Below are 17,870 nucleotides of genomic sequence, written 5' to 3' on the forward strand. Positions count from 1 at the left end.
GTGTCAGCAGTGTTAGTTGTTTCCACTGTGAGCTAACAGCAGCCAGTGTTCGAGAAGTGCCGGTTTTGGCATCTTAAGTTTTGACGAGGCAGCAGGAAATATAGCTTTCCCCAGAGCGTCACTGAGCTGGGATTTGCATGCGTGCAAGGGCCATTGGATCGACCTCTTAGTTACTGCAGAGAGACAAGGACTCTCCCGAGTCTTGTGGAGAAACTGCGGGCGAAACAGGGTGTAAGTGAGGAAGAAAGTGCGGGCAACGGCCAAATTATGTGCGTTCATTTGGCCATGCTCATCACGTCAAATGTGGAAGTGACTAGAAAAAGGGCAAAAACAGCCCTAAAAGAGCACAGAAAAGGCAAACATGGCTTGAAAGAAGGGCGTAGCAATCCCACGAGCCATTGCAAGTACAACCCCAGGAGCCCTTGCACTGATGTTTGATGCCTGTGGAGAACTGGCGTTTGAGCAAGGAGGTTTGGAAGGAGCGATCGTGGTGGAGTTTGGCAGATCAGGTAAGTGCTGATGGTTTTTAAAAGGGATTTTTTAGGAGTTTCCAGGGGTTTAACTTTAGAGAGTGTTTGCAGGCTTTTTTCAATAGTGTTCCCATTATATGAGATTTCACTTAAATGCACGATGCCTCGGAACGTAAACCCCGTGGAAATGGGGACCAGCCTGTATTGTTATGAGTTTGGTGGGAGTAGGCTGTAGGCCGAGACCCTTCTGACCCCTGGATCCAGCAAGTGTTAAAATAGAACCCAGGTGGGCTTCCTGAGGAGGGGATCGCCTGGGTGATGGGCCATTAAAGGGAACAAAGGAAGTGGATCTGTGTGAGATGGGAAATGGCAAATAGGTGACCCTCCTCCCTCAACTGGATGGTGGTTAGAAAAAGACAAAGGCGAGAGCTGAGAGTTCAGTGTTGTGAACTAGAAGCAAAGCAGGGAAAGGAAAGGAAGAAAAGGGCAGAGAGAGAACAATGTTTGATTTCTGTTTGAATCCAAGGCTGCGACTATGGGAGAAACAAGACTCTCCTGGGGTGTTGATGCTGTGAGCTCCTCCATCACAGGCTCATAGTGTTTGTATATATATGTGTGTAAATAAAAAAACCATATATCATAAAGACACCACAGTCTCTGCTGTGCCACATTCCCAAAGGAAACATGGACCCTGGGGAAGAACAGCTGGTACCCCCAGAAAATCGCACCACTCAGAGATTGTGCTGGCATTTAGCGTGGGGTGTCTGACAGGGAACTGGTGCTGCTGGAAAAATCTGCTTTCCAAAAACCAGGTCTGGAATACACCAGGTTCTGGAGTGGTGCTTCTAAGGATATGCATATTGAGGGACAAGCTCACAAAAGAAAACCTTGGATAAATTTAAACATGTAAGGCAGTGCTTTAACTGCAACACAGCTGCCCTCAAAGAGCAGCTGTGGTAACCTCGTAATCTGATTCCTGACCCAGCTGACAAACACAGAAAAACACCCCCCCTCCCGGGTCATTTCATCCTTCCCATTTCCCATTTATCTTGTTCCTTTATCCTCCTCCTTATGTGGATGTTGGGGGGAATGATGACTGGATTTTTAACTATTCCACAAAAGGCTCCCAACAGGGATGTGGTTTAATTATGAGATGCCTCCATTGTTTTGTAACTCCCAAAGGGATAATGTATCAAGTTCTTCTTCTAGTTTCGGTCATAATTCTTCTCCTTCCTTCCTATTATGACTTCTTGCTACAGATTTGAAAAGTCTCATTTGGAACATTCCTGACCAGTGAAAAAGAAAACAGTTACGGAAAATGTTCATGGCCACCCACACCTCTTCTTCTTTGGCAATCACTCGTAGCCGAGTAAGATTGTCTTCCATAAACACGGTATTAACAATGAGTCCACAAGTGACTGTGGGGGCCAATTCTGAATCCACACGTCTTTCCACAGTGGGGATATTGGTTCCTGGGTGGGAGTTGATCATGGTGTGGATTTGCCAAGCATGCCTTCCTCTTAGCATGTTTCTCCCTTGCGTCCTGAGTTCAAGTGTCTTCAAAGCCCAGGACACCTTTGGTAAAGGCTGTTCTCCAAATGGAGCGCTCACAGGCCAGTGTTTCCCAGTTGTTGGTGTTTATACTACATTTTTAAAAATTTGCCTTGAGACAGTCTTTAAACCTCTTTTGTTGACCACCAGCATTACGCTTTCCATTTTAAAGTTGGGAATAGAGTACAGTGGTGCCTCACTAGATGAATTTAATTCTTTCCGCGAGTCGCTTGGTATAGCGAAAAATTCGTTTTGCGAAGCAGCTCCCATAGGAACGCATTGAAGTGCAGTTTCCCATAGGGTACCTCGCAAGACGAATTTTGTTTTTTTATTGCGAGGCACCCTATGGGACGAAAAAAATCGTTTTGCGAAGCGCGCCATAGGAAACTTCGTCTTGCGAGTCTCCATTGAAATCGCAGAACACTTTCGTTTTGCGAGTTTTTCGTCTTGTGAGGCATTCGTCTAGCGAGGTACTACTGTAGTTGCTTTGGAAGACGGTCATCAGGCATCTGCACAACATGACCAGACCAATGAAGTTGATGTTGAAGAATCATTGCTTCAACACTCGTGATCTTTGCTTCTTCTGCCTTCGCTTGTCTTCCCAAGTGATGTGTAAGATTTTTTGGAGACACCGTTGATGGAATCTTTCGAGAAGTTGGAAATGGTGTTTGTAAGCTGACAGTATTTTGCAGGAGGAATTTGAGTACACACTGGAACTTGAGATTTGTGCAATTGAAGTGGATTAAAACACTCTTATTTCATAATTTTATTTAATAGAATTTAAATACTGCTTGAGTGTAGAAAACCTCAAGGTGGTTTACAAAAAAAGAATAAAAAAATAAAAAAAATTCCTTCCAGTAGCACCTTAGAGACCAACTAAGTTTGTTATTGGTATGAGCTTTCGAGTGCATGCACACTTCGTCAGATACGCCAGTGCAAGAAATCCACCTGAAGAAGAAGAAAAGAATCAGACATGTTGCAATTTGGAAAGGTAATGGGGAAATTGCACTGAGAAGTATGGAATGAACGATTAGCCAGGAGACTTAGTCGCAAATCAGGGTTAATGCTTATTTTCATATAACCTCTCCATAAACAAATAAGAACAAATGCTCAGAAAAGACTGGATATAATCCAAGCTTTTTGCAAGCAAATCAGAACGGATGCTGAACAAACAGGTCACCTTTAGTTAGTGGGAAGCAGTAAGACACACGCTTGATGCAACCCCCCCCCCCAAAAAAAATAAATAAATAGGTTGCTTGAAATTTGTCTGGCTCCTGTATAGTTCATAGATAGGGCGGGGGGGGGGAGAATTGCCTTCAGTTCCTATTTAATGGTGAACCTACCTGATTTGCACTTTGCAAAACAAAGCGCAGCTCACCTTCAAAATTCCTATTTGTCTGAATCATGCAGTGTGGTTCTCCAGACAAGTAATGTATATAAAAATGCATATAGTGGGGTAAAGCATGTGAGGGAAAAAAAAGCACATATGGGGGGGGACATACGAAAATGCATAATACTGGGGGAAATTGCTTTGCAAAAATGTGTGCGTTAGGCAAAATTGCATATGAAATTGTACATCGTAGGAGGAAATCACACTAGGATGCTGGTGGGTTTTCTGAAGACATTTTTAAAAGCCTGATGTAGAAATATGAACAACTGAATTTAAGGCTGGAAAAGTCAAGAAAGTGAAATTGTCAGATTCACCCATTACTAGGAGATTACTACTGAGAGGTAAACTTGGAGCCATGACTTCTATGTAGATTTTGAACCTCAGAAGTAGATTTCTCTGAAGAAATTAACCTCTGGCTTCTGCTTTAATGTTTTAAAATGAAATAAAATGTGATGTAGTTAGAGAATTAAATAAACGGCAAAGACTTGCTATGGTGAGGAATAGGACGGAAAATCTGAAGGTCTCTCTCTCTCGCTTGCTATTTAATTAACTATCGTGCAGTAATTTACTGCCCTCAACTACAGACCTAAATGATTTAGCTTGGGGTATTGTGGGTACATATTTCATCCTGCGGCAATGTCTGACTTAAAAAAAAAGAGAGAGAGTTTAATGTGCCTTTAATTACAGAGCTCTAATGAGGTGACAATGAAATTATTAGTCTGTTTTTCACTTGCAGAGGGCTCTTAGGCTAAAGGTTTAGAAGAGCATTAAGTGTGCCATCTTGGCAATGGAAGACAGGAGTGCCTGGCGTGCTCTGGTCCATGGGGTCACGAAGAGTCGGACACGTCTAAACGACAACAACAAGTGCCATCTTTCAGCGATATAATTTGGGGCTGGGTTGAGGAGATATCTGCAGTTGCTATTGCTAAATAATTGGGAATCACAAACCCTCAACAAACTCATGCGAATCACCATTCTGCCAAGAAGCCCCAGTTCAACTTCTGCCCAGCCTTGATGTAGAGGGGAAAGAATATTTTTTGGGGGAAGGGGGGACCTCTGGTTTCAGCCCATTTAGGCTTTTATAGGTCAAAACCAGGGTCTTGGATTGTGCTTGGATACTAACAGCAAGCTGAGACCTTCGGGCCTAGGGCGGTATAGAAAACAAACAAACAAACAAACAAACAAACAAACAAATAAAACCAAGATCAAGTGACTGTGAGGCCTAGTGGCTCCAGTCAAATGTTTGGCTTCCCAAACTGGCACTGTTACAGGTACAGTGGTACCTTAAGTTACAAACGCCTCAGGTTACAAACACTTCAGGTTACAAACTCCGGTAGCCTAGAAGAGTTCCCTCGAGTTGAGAACTTTGCCCCAGGATGAGAATGAAAATCGTGTGCCGGCAGCGAAAGCACGCCTCTAGTTAAGAACAGTTTCGGGTTGAGAACGGACCTCCGGAACAAATTAAGTTCGTAACTAGAGGCACGACTGTAATACCATTTGCATTCTGCAGCTGCAAGAAACTGATCCTTTAGCGTGGTGACTTTGGAACTCCCTGCCTCTTGACATTAGGCAGATGCCTTCACTGGACTCTTTTCGGTGACTGCTGAAAACATTTTCGCTTAAACAAGCTGAACCACATAGCTAGAATGCTGATCTAGTTTTTTTAAAAAAATTATAGCTGGTTTTAAATGCTTGAATGTTTTAATTAATTTTACAGGTTTTTTTTATAAATAAATTTTATGAAACAGATAAAAATAAATGAAAGGGGCAGGAGCTCCCTTCCCTGTCTCCCTGGAAGGAGTTTCTTTCTCATTCCCACCTGGGGATTCCTCATTCCGGTCTGACAGTCTCATGGGTGTGGCAGCTGCGCATTCCTCCAAGAAATGAGCTCACATGCACATGGCATGCCGTTCTCACCCCTCGTGCCCCGTTGCGAAGCAGACGTGAAACTGCTTGCTGTTTGCTTGGCTGTAGCTAAGCACCTAATTGCAACCCTACCTGCAAGCATAGCTGAAGTGCAAATGGGGGTACCTGGAGTCATAATATGCCCTAAACATCACGTGCAAATAAGTGCTTCCTCGTGCGATGGCTTTGAGATCTGGACTGCTGCCATCTCATCGAAGCTCAATCAATCACCTGGCATTCAAAGTATAAATAAATAAATGTATGTCCAGTAGCAACTTAGAGACCAACTGAGTTTGTTCTTGGTGTGAGCTTTCGTGTGCATGCACACTTCTTCAGATACACTGTGGAACGCCCTCCCATCAGAGGTCAGAGAGATAAACAACTACCTGACATTTAGAAAATACCTAAAGGCAGCCCTGTTTAGGGAAGTTTTTAATCTGTGATATTTGATGTATTTTAATGTTTGTTGGAAGCCGCCCAGAGTGGCAGGGGAAGCCCAGCCAGATGGCTGGGGTATAAATAAATTATTATTATTATTATTATTATTATTATTATTATTATTATTATTACACTGAAACAGAAGTCACCAGGCCCTTGCTGTACATGAGCCAGTAAGGCAAGAGGCAAATGCTGGCATCACCTCACGGCTCAATACCCGTGGCTGCTTGAAGAAAACACACTTTTTGCATGCAGACTCCTCTGGGAGACGAATTCATTTCAATTTGCTTCCACAAAGCTTACCTGCTGGAGGTAAGACAATGTCCAATCATGAGTGAGCATTCATCCTGATTTATTTGAGGGGAGGTTGCACAATTGACAGACATTCATCCTGAGTTGCTTGTACAATGGCTGTATGTTTCCCTGCTAATAATTTGTTCATTCCAGACCTTTCAAAGCAGCTACCTGTTGTTTTCATAGCTGCAGAAACATAGCTGCCAATTTATCCCTTTTTAAAAGGGATTTTCCCTTATGCTGAATAGGCTTCCTCGCGAGAAAAGGGAAAACTTGGCAGCTATGTGCAGAAAGCCCCCCCCCCCCTATAAAAAGAAGTGGATTTCTTGCCCCAGGGTGACAGTGTTGCGCTTTAATCATGCAAACCTAAATTTCCAGTATGCAATTATTATTATTATTTATTGCATTTGCAACCCACCTTTTCCCCCAGGGGGCTGCCTCCCCTGGTTCTCCCGCTGCTCCATTTTATCCTCGCAACAACCCTTTGAGGCAGGTTAGGCCGATAGGCAGTGATTGGCCAGGGAGCTTTGCAGCCGAGTGGATATTTGAACCCTGATCTGCTAGGTTCTAGTCTGACACTCTAACCACTATACCACACTGGCTCTCTTGTACCCCATTTGAGTTGCAATTGCAATATGCTGGCCGCCTGCTGCAACCCTAAGCATTCTTAAAAGTTTATTTTGGCAAAATTAAAGAAGTCTAATGCAAGGGACAAAGTTTCGCCTCCTCCTAAGTGCGCTTTGTCCCTTCCATGTCTTCCTGTAGTCAGCTGCTAAAGGCCTGTAAAACAGGCAAAACCCTAAGAGGGCCTGGAGACATCCAAGATGCAATAAATAGTAGGGTAAATAAACATGGTGCATTTTCAAAAGGCAGCTGGTGTTTACTGGGAAATTGCCTTGATTCCAGTTAGGGATGAATTTGAGATTCAGCTGGTGTTTTCAGAGCAATCTTACCCTAATCTGCACTTTCTGAAACTTTGCAAACATAGGCACCATCAAAATCCACACGTCTCTGAATTTTGCAGTGCAGAACAACAATAGCAGAAGGAATAAATGTATCAAAAAAACCAGAAGGGGAAGTTGGGGGAAGTCCTTGGGGTGGGGTGGGGAGGGATAGGGGGTGGTTTTTTTGGGGGGGCTTTTCCCCCATTATGTAATGTCATTGTGTTAACTGAATATAAAATTGTAAAATCTAATTATTATTATTATTTTTTAAAAAATGAATTTTGCAATGCAGCTCTCCTGCCGAGTAACATGCAACTTTTTCAAAAGGGCACTTACTGGAGCAAAGTGTGCATAAAAATGCATATGTAAGTGAAACTAGCATGCACCGTATTATTTATTTTATCTACTTCATAAGATTTATACACCCCTTGATTGCAAAAAAGCCCCCTCCCAAAAACACTCAAAGCAGTTTTTGAAAGAGATAAAACTATAAGGAAAAATAACAGCAATACAGTCGTACCTTGGGTTACGAACTGCTCGGGTTGCGAACAGTTCGGGTTACGAACTCCGCAAACCTGGAAGTGTTTTTGTCGCACGTGCGCTCCACACATGCGCAGAAGTGGTGCACGCTTTGCGCATGCGCAGAAATGGCACTCGGTTTGCGACCTTTTCGGGTTACGAACTGCGACCCGGAACGGATCGTGTTCGTAACCCGAGGTACTACTGTAATTTAAAACTTTCCGAAACAACAGCGGACTAAAAGCAGATCAAATTCACACCAACTTTCTAAACATTCCAGCAGGCTTGTTGAAACAGAAATGCTTTGAGGCAAAATTGCTTTGCAAAATGTGTGCAGCTGGAGAAATTTGCACTAGAATGCTGACAAAGTTTCACAAGGAACTTAGAAATAAAAAATCATGAACTGGTGTGAAAACTGAACTCAGGAAATGGAAAATGAGAAATGGAGAGAAGCCAAAATTTGTCAGATCTGCCCATCGCTACCCTCAATCCACCTTCAATCTCAGGAGAGGGATTCCCTGCAGCTTTAGTCCTTTCTGATCATTGTTTTGTTGATTTCTAGAGAGTCTATTTCTCTTCTCTTTTGTTCTATAAGTTTAAGAAGTTTTTTTGGATCCTGTTTGTTTGTAGCGTGATGAGAGGGCAGTAATGTCTTGTTCCATTTTGCTAATCGTTGCGGAGGTTTGTTTTTTAAGGAATGTTTTCTCTTTTATGAAAGCTCTTAGTCCTTTCTGACTTTCACTGATTCCCTTTTGCAGAAAGTGATTTTCGTTTCCTGGTAAGGCAGGACAAATTCCACCTGTGGCTCTTTTCACCTTTCTGCAGACAAGGCAGGTGGATCTCGGAGCGGCTCTGGGTGGATGCAACCAGGAAGTCACAGTCTCCCTGCCTGGACAAGCAGTCAGCCAGCCAGCCGCCCACACTCCCGCTCAGAGTTTGTGCCAAGGAGCTCCGGAGCCCTTCCTTGCCCTGCCGAGAATGGGCCCTTTTCTGCGCTAGGGGGGCGAGCAGCACATGTTCGCCTGGAGGACTTGGCCGCTTTCTCGAGGTGAGTGTTGCTGGCAGTCATTTTTCACCTGCACGGAGGGAGCAGAAATTTGGTTTTGGCTGGAATGAACGAGAGAGAAAGCTGGCAAACCCAGAGATTTGGCCTCTCCCTACAGATCTGGCTGGGTGGTGATGAAGAGACACTCTGTGCATGCCCAGGGCTGGTTCATTTTCCTCTCCTCCTCCTCCTCAAGGATGCTCTTTGCTGTCCTGTTTTTACCTGGCGAGTTGTTCTGATAAGACAGGAACATTCCTGCTCTTCCTCCTTAGCTGATAAAATCATGGCTGTGTCTTCTGGCACAAGAACAATATTGCTGCTGCCTTGAACCGAGTCAGAGCGCTGCTCCACTGAGCTCAGTATTCTGTGAGTGGCAGCCACGGCTCTCCAGGGTTTCAGGGAGGGGGGGGCACTGCCAGCCTTACCAGGGATTAGACCAGGACCTCCTCCTTGCAACAGTGCTCTACCACTGAGCTATGCCCCACTCCTCACAAAAATGCCAGGACTACTCTTGCAATAAGAACTCTCCTGTGGGAAGAGATCGAAATATGGGTCTAAGCTCGTAGCCAGTGGCTCATCTTGTGGCAGGCAGTTCCACATGGTGCCCCCCCACCAATTTTTAAAATTGACTTTACAAATTACAACTAAATTATTGCCAAAATTAATGCAGTCCTTAGCTTCCGATGTTACCACGTTGAATTGTTGTTGTTTAGTCGTTTAGTCGTGTCCGACTCTTCGTGACCCCATGGACCAGAGCACGCCAGGCACTCCTGTCTTCCACTGCCTCCCGCAGTTTGGTCAAACTCATGTTCGTAGCTTCGAGAACACTGTCCAACCATCTCATCCTCTGTTGTCCCCTTCTCCTACCAGTAGTGCCCTCAATCTTTCCCAACATCAGGGTCTTTTCCAGGGAGTCTTTTCTTCTCATGAGGTGGCCAAAGTATTGGAGCCTCAGCTTCACGATCTGTCCTTCCAGTGAGCACTCAGGGCTGATTTCCTTCAGAATGGATAGGTTTGATCTTCTTGCAGTCCATGGGACTCTCAAGAGTCTCCTCCAGCACCATAATTCAAAAGCATCAATTCTTCAACCACGTTGAATATTTTTCATTATCTCTAATTCCACATGTTCCCCACGTGTGACGTTTCTCACACTTAGAGTTCTGCCTTAGAAAGTGTTCAGTCATCCCACTCCGACAGGTTGTCACTTTGCCATCTCAACCAGGGACATACGCCTCATAAATGAATCTCAAGTACTGTACCTCTTATGACTTTCGGCTGGCAGCCTCGTCGTATTGTTTTACATCATAGATAGCAACCGGGACAGAACTGCTTGGTGCAATTTTAAGGCAGATTTGGTGCTCACCTGGAGCAGAGACACAGGTGGATAACATAGGGAGATGGAAGGGAGGCAGTCCTTGCTGGCTGCATAGCAATTTCTCTCCTGGCACTGCGATTAGAGACAAAAATTGGACCTCGTCTAATTTCCGTCTCTCTTTATTAATCCCTCTGGACCTGGTGGACAGTGGTGGAAAAGGAGTGCATTAGTGATATAATTTAATGTAATTTTCTGCCTCTCATTGACATTCCAACTGAGGCCTTGGAGCTGGGAAGATGTATTCGCCCTCAATCGTCCCCAAATAAGAGGGGCAAAGGACATGGGTGGGCCTCTTTTCGGCTAGCAATAGCTGAGGCCACCTCATTCTTTGATCTGCCCCATGCGTTCTGTCCACACATGAGCCAGTGTGTCCTAGTGGTTAGAGTGTTGAACAAGGACCTGGGAGATCAGGGTTCAAATCCTCCCTCAGCCACGAAGCTAACTGGGTGGCCTTGGGCCAGTCGCTCACTCTCAGCCTAACAGGGTTGTTGTGAAAGGTGAGGTATAAATTCGATAAATAAGTAAATAGAAAGGAAAATATCATAATGTTGTTGTCCAAATCCATGGCACAACTGCACTTGGAATACTGCTGCACCCAAAATAATAATAATAATAATAATAATAATAATAATAATAATAATAATAATGTAGAGCAGGAAAAAGGTTCAGGAGAGGGCAAGTGAAATGGCCAAAGGGATGGAGCAAGTCCTCTAGTGGGAAAAGTGGCAGCATTTGGGGGGGCTTTTTATTTCAGAAAAAAAATGGTGCATAAAAGGAGGGACAGTATTAGTTTATAAAATTATGCACAGCACGGAGAATGTGCATAGAAAAGTTTTCCTCCTCTCTGTCATAAAGCTGGAATGTTGGAAGGTACAAGACAAAATAAAGGACTTCTTCATGGAGTGCAGAGTTAAACTGTGGAACTCCCTGCCACAGGAGGCAGTGATGCCCACCAACCTCGATAGCTTTAGAAGAGGATTAGACATATTCTTGGAGGAGGAAAGGGCTCTCCGTGGTTGCTAGTCGCAATGGCTATGTTCCCCATCCACCGTTGGAAGCGAAAAGCTGCTTGCTAGGAATTACAGGTGGGGAGAGCTCTGCAGTTGCATCCAGGTCCTGCATGCGGACTTTCCATGGGCATCTGGGTGGACTGGATGCTAGAATAGGATTCTGGACTACAGAATCGGTCTCTTGTTATGTCTTTATCGGGCGAAGCACAGATAGGAGGGATTAAACAAGAGTTGGAAGGGATCCTGAGAGTCTTCCAGTGCATCTAGTAGGGGATGTTTCTCCTTGCAGGGTGAAGTTTGCCATTCTGTAGGGAAATACAGGGCAGCTTAATCTGTGACCCTTCGACGAATGTGCTTTTCCAAATCCTGGTAGCAGGGAGCTGTGGCCAATCCTGGACGATGTCCCCGTGTGAGATGCGCAGCCATAATGCGTTTACTGTGTGCACACATTGAGCATTTTGCACCACTAAAAGCACATAAAGTGTGGCATGGACCCGGGCACAGAGCAAATTGCAGGGCAATCCTATTCATCGTATGCGAATCCCGCTGAATTCTTTGCAGCTTGCTCACAAGGTGATGGGTGCAGGAGGGCAGCTGTAGTCAGCTTAGGAAACACTAAATATCCGAGTTCTTTTTGATGTAGGCAGGGGCATGAAATACTTGCTAACTGAGAAACACTGAGGTCAGTGTTCAGGTACAGCATTGGAGATAAAAGCAGAAGGCAGGGCAAGGACCCACTCTGCTGCTATTCCTTTCCCCATTTTGCTTTGGGTATAAATCCATAAATCTGCTGACAGGCTGCCGAGCAGTCATTTTGCACTGTCTCAGGCTCTTGGTCCATCTAGCTCTGTTGCCTACACTGGCTGGCAGCAGCTTGTCAAGGTCCTCTGCCGGAGGAGTCTTCCCAAACCCCACACGGATGTGCCGGGGGCTGGACCCGGGACCTTTGGTGTGCAAAGCAGGTGCTGTTCCACACAGCTACAGCCAACCAGGAAATCAGAATCACAGAACTATAGAGTTGGGAGGGACCCTCAAGGGGCATCTAGCCCAACCCTCTGCGATGCAGGGATGACAGCCAAAGGATCCCTGACAGCTGGCCATCCAACCTCTGCTTAAAAACCTCCCAGGAAGGAGAGCCCTCCGCTAATCAATCAGATTCCTCTCTTTCGCCTCTTCTTCCTCTCCGACACCTGCATTTGTTCACCAGCCAGCCAGAACTGGGAGGGACAATCAACAAGCAGAGGCTGCTCAGCTGCAGATCACACATCGCTCCCTTGGGCTCACCCAAACCGGATTGTCCTGTTTGTCGTTTGCAGCAGACGCCACTTGGGTGACTTCAAATACAGCCTCTTCTTCCTGGTGGGTCCCTGAGCTGGACTCCTCTCTGGCATGGAGTCCCAGGAGGAATAAAGGCCTTCTCTCTCTCTCTCTCTCTTTTTAAAAAAGCAATCTCCCAAGTACGCCTGCTGGCCTTAACGCTCTGCATCTGTGCCTCCTCCTCACCTCTGTTATCCCTCCAGTGCTTCTTGTCCTACTCACCGGGTCGTCTTTGAAGAAACATGAGCAGTCAGTCAGGGCGTTCATTAATCTTTTTCTTGCAGGGACATGTGTCAGGGTCATAGGATGGATGGGCGAAGAGGGAGAGAGAAAGTGAGAGTGGGGTGACCAGTTTAAAGGTGCCTCCTGGATGTTGGCTCTCAGAATAGAATAGAATAGAACAGAACAGAACAATTTATTGGCCAAGTATCAACCATACTTGGAATTATGCTTCGACTACATTGCAATGTAGATTGAGGTTGAATCCTGACAAGACAGAAGTACTGTTTGTGGGAGACAGGAGGCGGGCAGGTGGGGAGGACTCCCTGGTCTTGAATGGGGTAACTGTGCCCCTGAAGGACCAGATGCGCAGCCTGGGAGTCATCTTGGACTCACAGCTGTCCATGGAGGTGCAGGTCAATTCTGTGTCCAGGGCAGCTGTCTATCAGCTCCATATGGTACGCAGGCTGAGACCCTATCTGCCTGCAGACTGTCTCGCCAGAGTGGTGCATGCTCTGGTTATCTCTCGCTTGGACTACTGCAATGCGCTCTACATGGGGCTACCTTTGAAGGTGACCCGGAAACCACAACTAATCCAGAATGTGGCAGCAAGAGTGGTGACTGGGAGCGGCCACCGAGACCACATAACACCGGTCCTGAGAGATCTACACTGGCTCCCAGTACGTTTCCGAGCACAATTCAAAGTGTTGGTGTTGACCTTTAAAGCCCTAAACGGCCTCGGTCCTGTATACCTGAAGGAGTGTCTCCACCCCCACCGTTCAGCCCGGACACTGAGATCCAGCACCAAGGGCCTTCTGGCGGTTCCCTCATTGCGAGAAGTGAGGTTACAGGGAACCAGACAGAGGGCCTTCTCGGTAACAGCACCCGCCCTGTGGAATGCCCTTCCATCAGATGTCAAGGAAATACTGTAAGCAGTTATCCTAATTTTAAAAGAAATCTGAAGGCAGCCCTGTTCAGGGAAGCTTTTAATATTTAATGCTGTACTGTTTTAGTATTCAATTGGGAGCTGCCCAGAGTGGCTGGGGAGACTCAGCCAGATGGGCGGGGTATAAATAATAATAATAATAATAATAATAATAATAATAATAATAATAATAATATAAAGAAAAAACATACCTCATACAAACACTATTCCCCTCACAATACAACAGCACAGCGGAAAGACCCCATACCACCAACTGACCTCCCTTTCGCCCATAACTACAGATTCAAAAAATTGATGGCACAGTTTGTGACTCCAAGGCTGCCGTGGCAGACGACATCTTTGAACCACCCAATTCCTGCGTCAACAATGATGCCGTTAAATTCCTATTGAAAGTCAATAATCTGAGAGACAGAAACACCCCACTCACTCTGCTGTATCCAAACCTTTTAGCTGCAAGATGCCTTTGATGGGCAATGGGGGTTCTCCACCACTGAGCCATTATGGGGCAGCAGCCAGCAAGTAGGGGGTTGGGTGTTGGGCTGTGACCAGAAAGAGACAGGGTTTCGCTGAATCCTGAAGCTCCCTAGATCTTGGGGGCCAGTCCCACCACCTCTCAGCCTAACCAACCGACCTCGTAGGGTTGTTGTGGGGATTAAATGAGGAGGGGAAGAACCACGTACGCTGCCTTGCACTCCTTGGAGAAAAAAGTTGGCACATCGATTCAAATAAAATAAAATTTGCACAGATTAAAAACCTTCTGTTGGCCTGCGCTTTATAATATTTAGTTACAGACATTATATTCCCGCCTATTGATATGTCGCAGCCACCTTTAGCTGTTCTCTTTCCGGGGCCTGCTAAAAGCATCCTTGTTCAGGCAGGCCCACCCAGATCCTTAGAAAGCTGGTGTGGTTTTAATCTGTTTTAGCATTTTAAATTTTTTCAGAGGATGGCTCTAAACCTTTCTTGTTTCATATTTTTGTAAACCTTGAAGGGTTTTCGCTTGCTTGTTTGCTTGCTTTTTGTTTTTTGCAACAAGGCGGTATATAAATTTTATCAAGCAGATTAAAGAAACAAACCATACCTCTCTTTCCCCTCAGTTTCGTTTCCTCCTTTCCCGTGAGTGTATGGCTCCTCCGCTGGAAGAGAAGACAGAGACTGCAACCTCTCCCGGGCCCCCGCTTTCCCCCCATGTGTGGGGCTTGGGGGCTGTGGCTTCCGTTGCCCCCCTTATCTTGCTGCTGCTGCTCTGCTTTCCCTTCAAAAGGTAGGTGGCAGCCTTGGGGTGTCACAATGGGGCTGTGTTCAGGGTCCTGGGGCACTTAGAGAGGAGAACCTGGACGGAGGTTCTCCAGGGACAGACAACATGTCATTGATGCAGTAATAGTGGGTTAGTTGTGGATTTATACTGGACCATCCACACGTCATTCTGGTTTAATAGTTGTTCAACGGTGCCTCCCCGGTGTTAACATATTCTCGCCACAACAAAGGCAGGATCCCACCCACCCACTTATCAGCATACACGATATGAAGAGGTACAGGATTTCCGCAGGAATCCACAGGGCACACTTTGACTGGAAACAAAGCAAAGCCCAAACTCCGAGGGGGTAACTACAGCCCCCAGTTACACGTTTTAAATGTGCACTGGATGGGATTTAAATGTATAGTGTAGATCAGTGTTTCTCAACCAGTGTGCCTCCAGATGTTTTGGGACTACAACTCCCATCATTCCTGACCACTGGTCCTGTTAGCTAGGGATGATGGGAGTTGTAGTCCAACAGTAGCTGGAAACTCGGGTTCAACCGTTCCTCATCAGGCTTGGTTTTCAGGCCCTTAATCCTCTTGGTCTCTCTCCTCTGCACACATTCAATATCCTTCTTAAACTGGGGTTCCCAGAACTGGACACAGGACTAACCCGGGGTCTGACCAAATTTGTGTCTATTGCTGCCATCTGATTTGGCAGTCTTGAGTGAAGTTTCCAATGAATTAGTATGGGCAACTTGGCCACTTACCCAAATGCTGGATAGCCCAAGAAACTTCCTGAGTTTGCTTTGATTTCAGGGCCTCTGGGTCTGAAACGTGTTTTCAATGGCATCGCAAGGAGCATGCAGTGAAATCTCTTGACTCAAAAGCCGAGCAAATGTCTCTGTCTCTCTTTCTTCTCCCTCTCTCCCTCTCTCTGTTCCAGGAAAAAACGGCAATTATCAACCAGAACTTTTAAGAGGGACTTCAACGCATCAGATCTCATCAGCGTGGTGAGTCCTTCCAGTGTCTGTCTCCAAGGGAGGTTTGGAAACGCCAGCCAGATGCTGCCCACGTCCTAAGGCAGCCTTTGCCAACCTGGCGCCCTCCAGCAGTTCTGAGCTAGAACTCCCACCAGCCCTAGGCGGCAGCGCTTTGACCGTTTTCTTCCTTGTGATGGTTGCGGCTGATTGGAGATTTGGCCCCCAAAAAACATTTGGAGGATGCTAGGTTGGGGAAGCATGGGGAACCAGCTGGCATTTGTGACCAGCATGGTGGCAAGACTCTGAGCCCCCCCCCCCCGCAGTTATGCCTTTGATCTCGGAAATCAAACACCAGGGGGTGTCTCCAGAATTTTAAGGCACATTTGGTTTTTTGAGTGAATGCCATGGGTGTCAACCCTCCTGGTCACTTTTCTCTCTTGCCTCTCCTCCCCCCCCCCCCCCCCGCGATCTCTCCCCCACCCAGACCACTTGGAGATTTTATTAATTTATTCTACAGTCGTACCTTGGTTCTCGAACAGAATCCATTCTGGAAGTCTGTTCGACTTCCGAAAACATTTGAAAACCAAGCCGCAGCTTCCAATTGGCTGCAGCAGTTTCCTGCACTCAATTGGAAGCCGCGGAAGTCGTGTCAGACGTTTGGCTTCCGAAAAACATTTGCAAACCGGGAGCCAAAACGTTTGAGTCACAAGCTGTTTGAGAACCAAGGTACGACTGTATTTGTTTCTTTGAGTCAGCCATTTAGAAGTTTTATTCCTTTATAAGTAAACACATAAAAGTTGCAGTCCTCAAGGCACTCAGGTTCCAAGGTGCACAGGGCTTCAGAAGTCAGGACCAGCATCCTGGCTTTTTGCTTAGAAACAGGCTTCTCCTCTAGGGTGCTGCTGTGCATTTGAGTCGTTTGGTACTCCTGCGCTGTCTCTTAATCAGTTTTTTAAGCTGCCGTGAGCTTTGGAGGAGTCAGGAATACAAAACAAATAAGAATGTGTGCCTTTCTGCTGCTCCTTTGATAACCTGGACAGGTAAATCATTAACTCTTAGAGCCAACCTAGACACTGCACACGACCTTAACTACAGTATTTTAAAAACACCAATTGCCAGTGGTGTGTGTGTGTGTGTGTGTGTGTGTAACCCTATCATGCAGTTAGGGGACTTTAACCATTAGCCCCCCCCCCCTTTAGGGTCCCAATTCAGACACATGGCTATTTATTCTGGCAGTTTTCATACTGAAAAAGAGAAGCCCATTTAATGGAAACTTTCTCCTTAGCTGATTTGCCAGCATAAAGGCCTTAAGCGTACAGTTATGTGTGTGTGTGTGCACACACACACACACATACATACACAACCTTAACCTAGATGGAGAGAGGGGATAGCATTCACATCCCAAGAGGGTCTAGTTGCTTCCACCGCTGCAGCATCCAGTTCCAAGTGACCCCAAACATTATGTCTGCAGCGCTAAACCGACAGCACAGCTTCTGCCCACCAACCTTCTCTGAAGCTTGCAAAATGGACACTTTCACCCCTTCCAGTAGCACCTTAGAGACCAACTAAGTTTGTCATTGGTATGAGCTTTCGTGTGCATGCACACTTCTTCTGAAGAAGTGTGCATGAACACTTCACGAAAGCTCATACCAATGACAAACTTAGTTGTTCTCTAAGCTCCTGCCAACCTAGCAGTTCGAAAGGCGTTTCCGTGTGCTGCTCTGGTTCACCAGAAGCGGCTTTGTCATGCTGGCCACATGACCTGGAAACCGTACGCCGGCTCCCTCGGCCAATAACGCGAGATGGGCGCCGCAACTCCAGATTCGGTCATGACTGGACCTAACGGTCAGGGGTCCCTTTACCCTTTACCTTTAAGGTGCTACTGGAAGGAATATTTTTATTTTGTTTTGACTACAGCAGACCAACACCTACCTGTAACTAGAACTTTTTCCCCCTGTTTGCTTACATCATCCAAACCAAAATCTTACCCCCTTTAAACCTTTTCATCTCTGCCCGCCAACGGACCTGGCATAGCCTTCACCCTCCGAATGGCTTTCTTGACTGGGCCACTATGAGCTCTGTTCCTCCAATGACCCACCCTCAGTTAACTTTGCCATTCTGGCTTGGGTCCTTAGCGTAAGCTGAATCCAGCAGTTTTGGGCACAGTTGAATCAAACCTTGATGAATTCTATCTTTTAATAAATCCAGGAATTACAGGGAGAACC

At 46.0% G+C, this 17,870-nt stretch overlaps 1 protein-coding gene across 1 annotated transcript in view; it reads left to right on the plus strand.

The window, feature by feature from the left end:
- The first annotated feature begins 430 nt into the window (after positions 1 to 430).
- The window catches only part of LOC118082660 (uncharacterized), a 38,623-nt gene continuing 21,183 nt past the window's right edge, over positions 431 to 17,870 (plus strand). Inside the window, exons 1-4 of the mRNA XM_035110471.2 lie at positions 431 to 509; positions 8,270 to 8,559; positions 14,521 to 14,687; positions 15,609 to 15,675. Coding sequence (XP_034966362.1) covers positions 431 to 509; positions 8,270 to 8,559; positions 14,521 to 14,687; positions 15,609 to 15,675 — 603 coding nt within the window. The remainder of the gene's footprint in view (positions 510 to 8,269; positions 8,560 to 14,520; positions 14,688 to 15,608; positions 15,676 to 17,870) is intronic.

The sequence above is a fragment of the Zootoca vivipara genome, chromosome 3 (assembly GCF_963506605.1).
Source record: "Zootoca vivipara chromosome 3, rZooViv1.1, whole genome shotgun sequence".
Classification (NCBI taxonomy): Eukaryota; Metazoa; Chordata; class Lepidosauria; order Squamata; family Lacertidae; genus Zootoca; species Zootoca vivipara.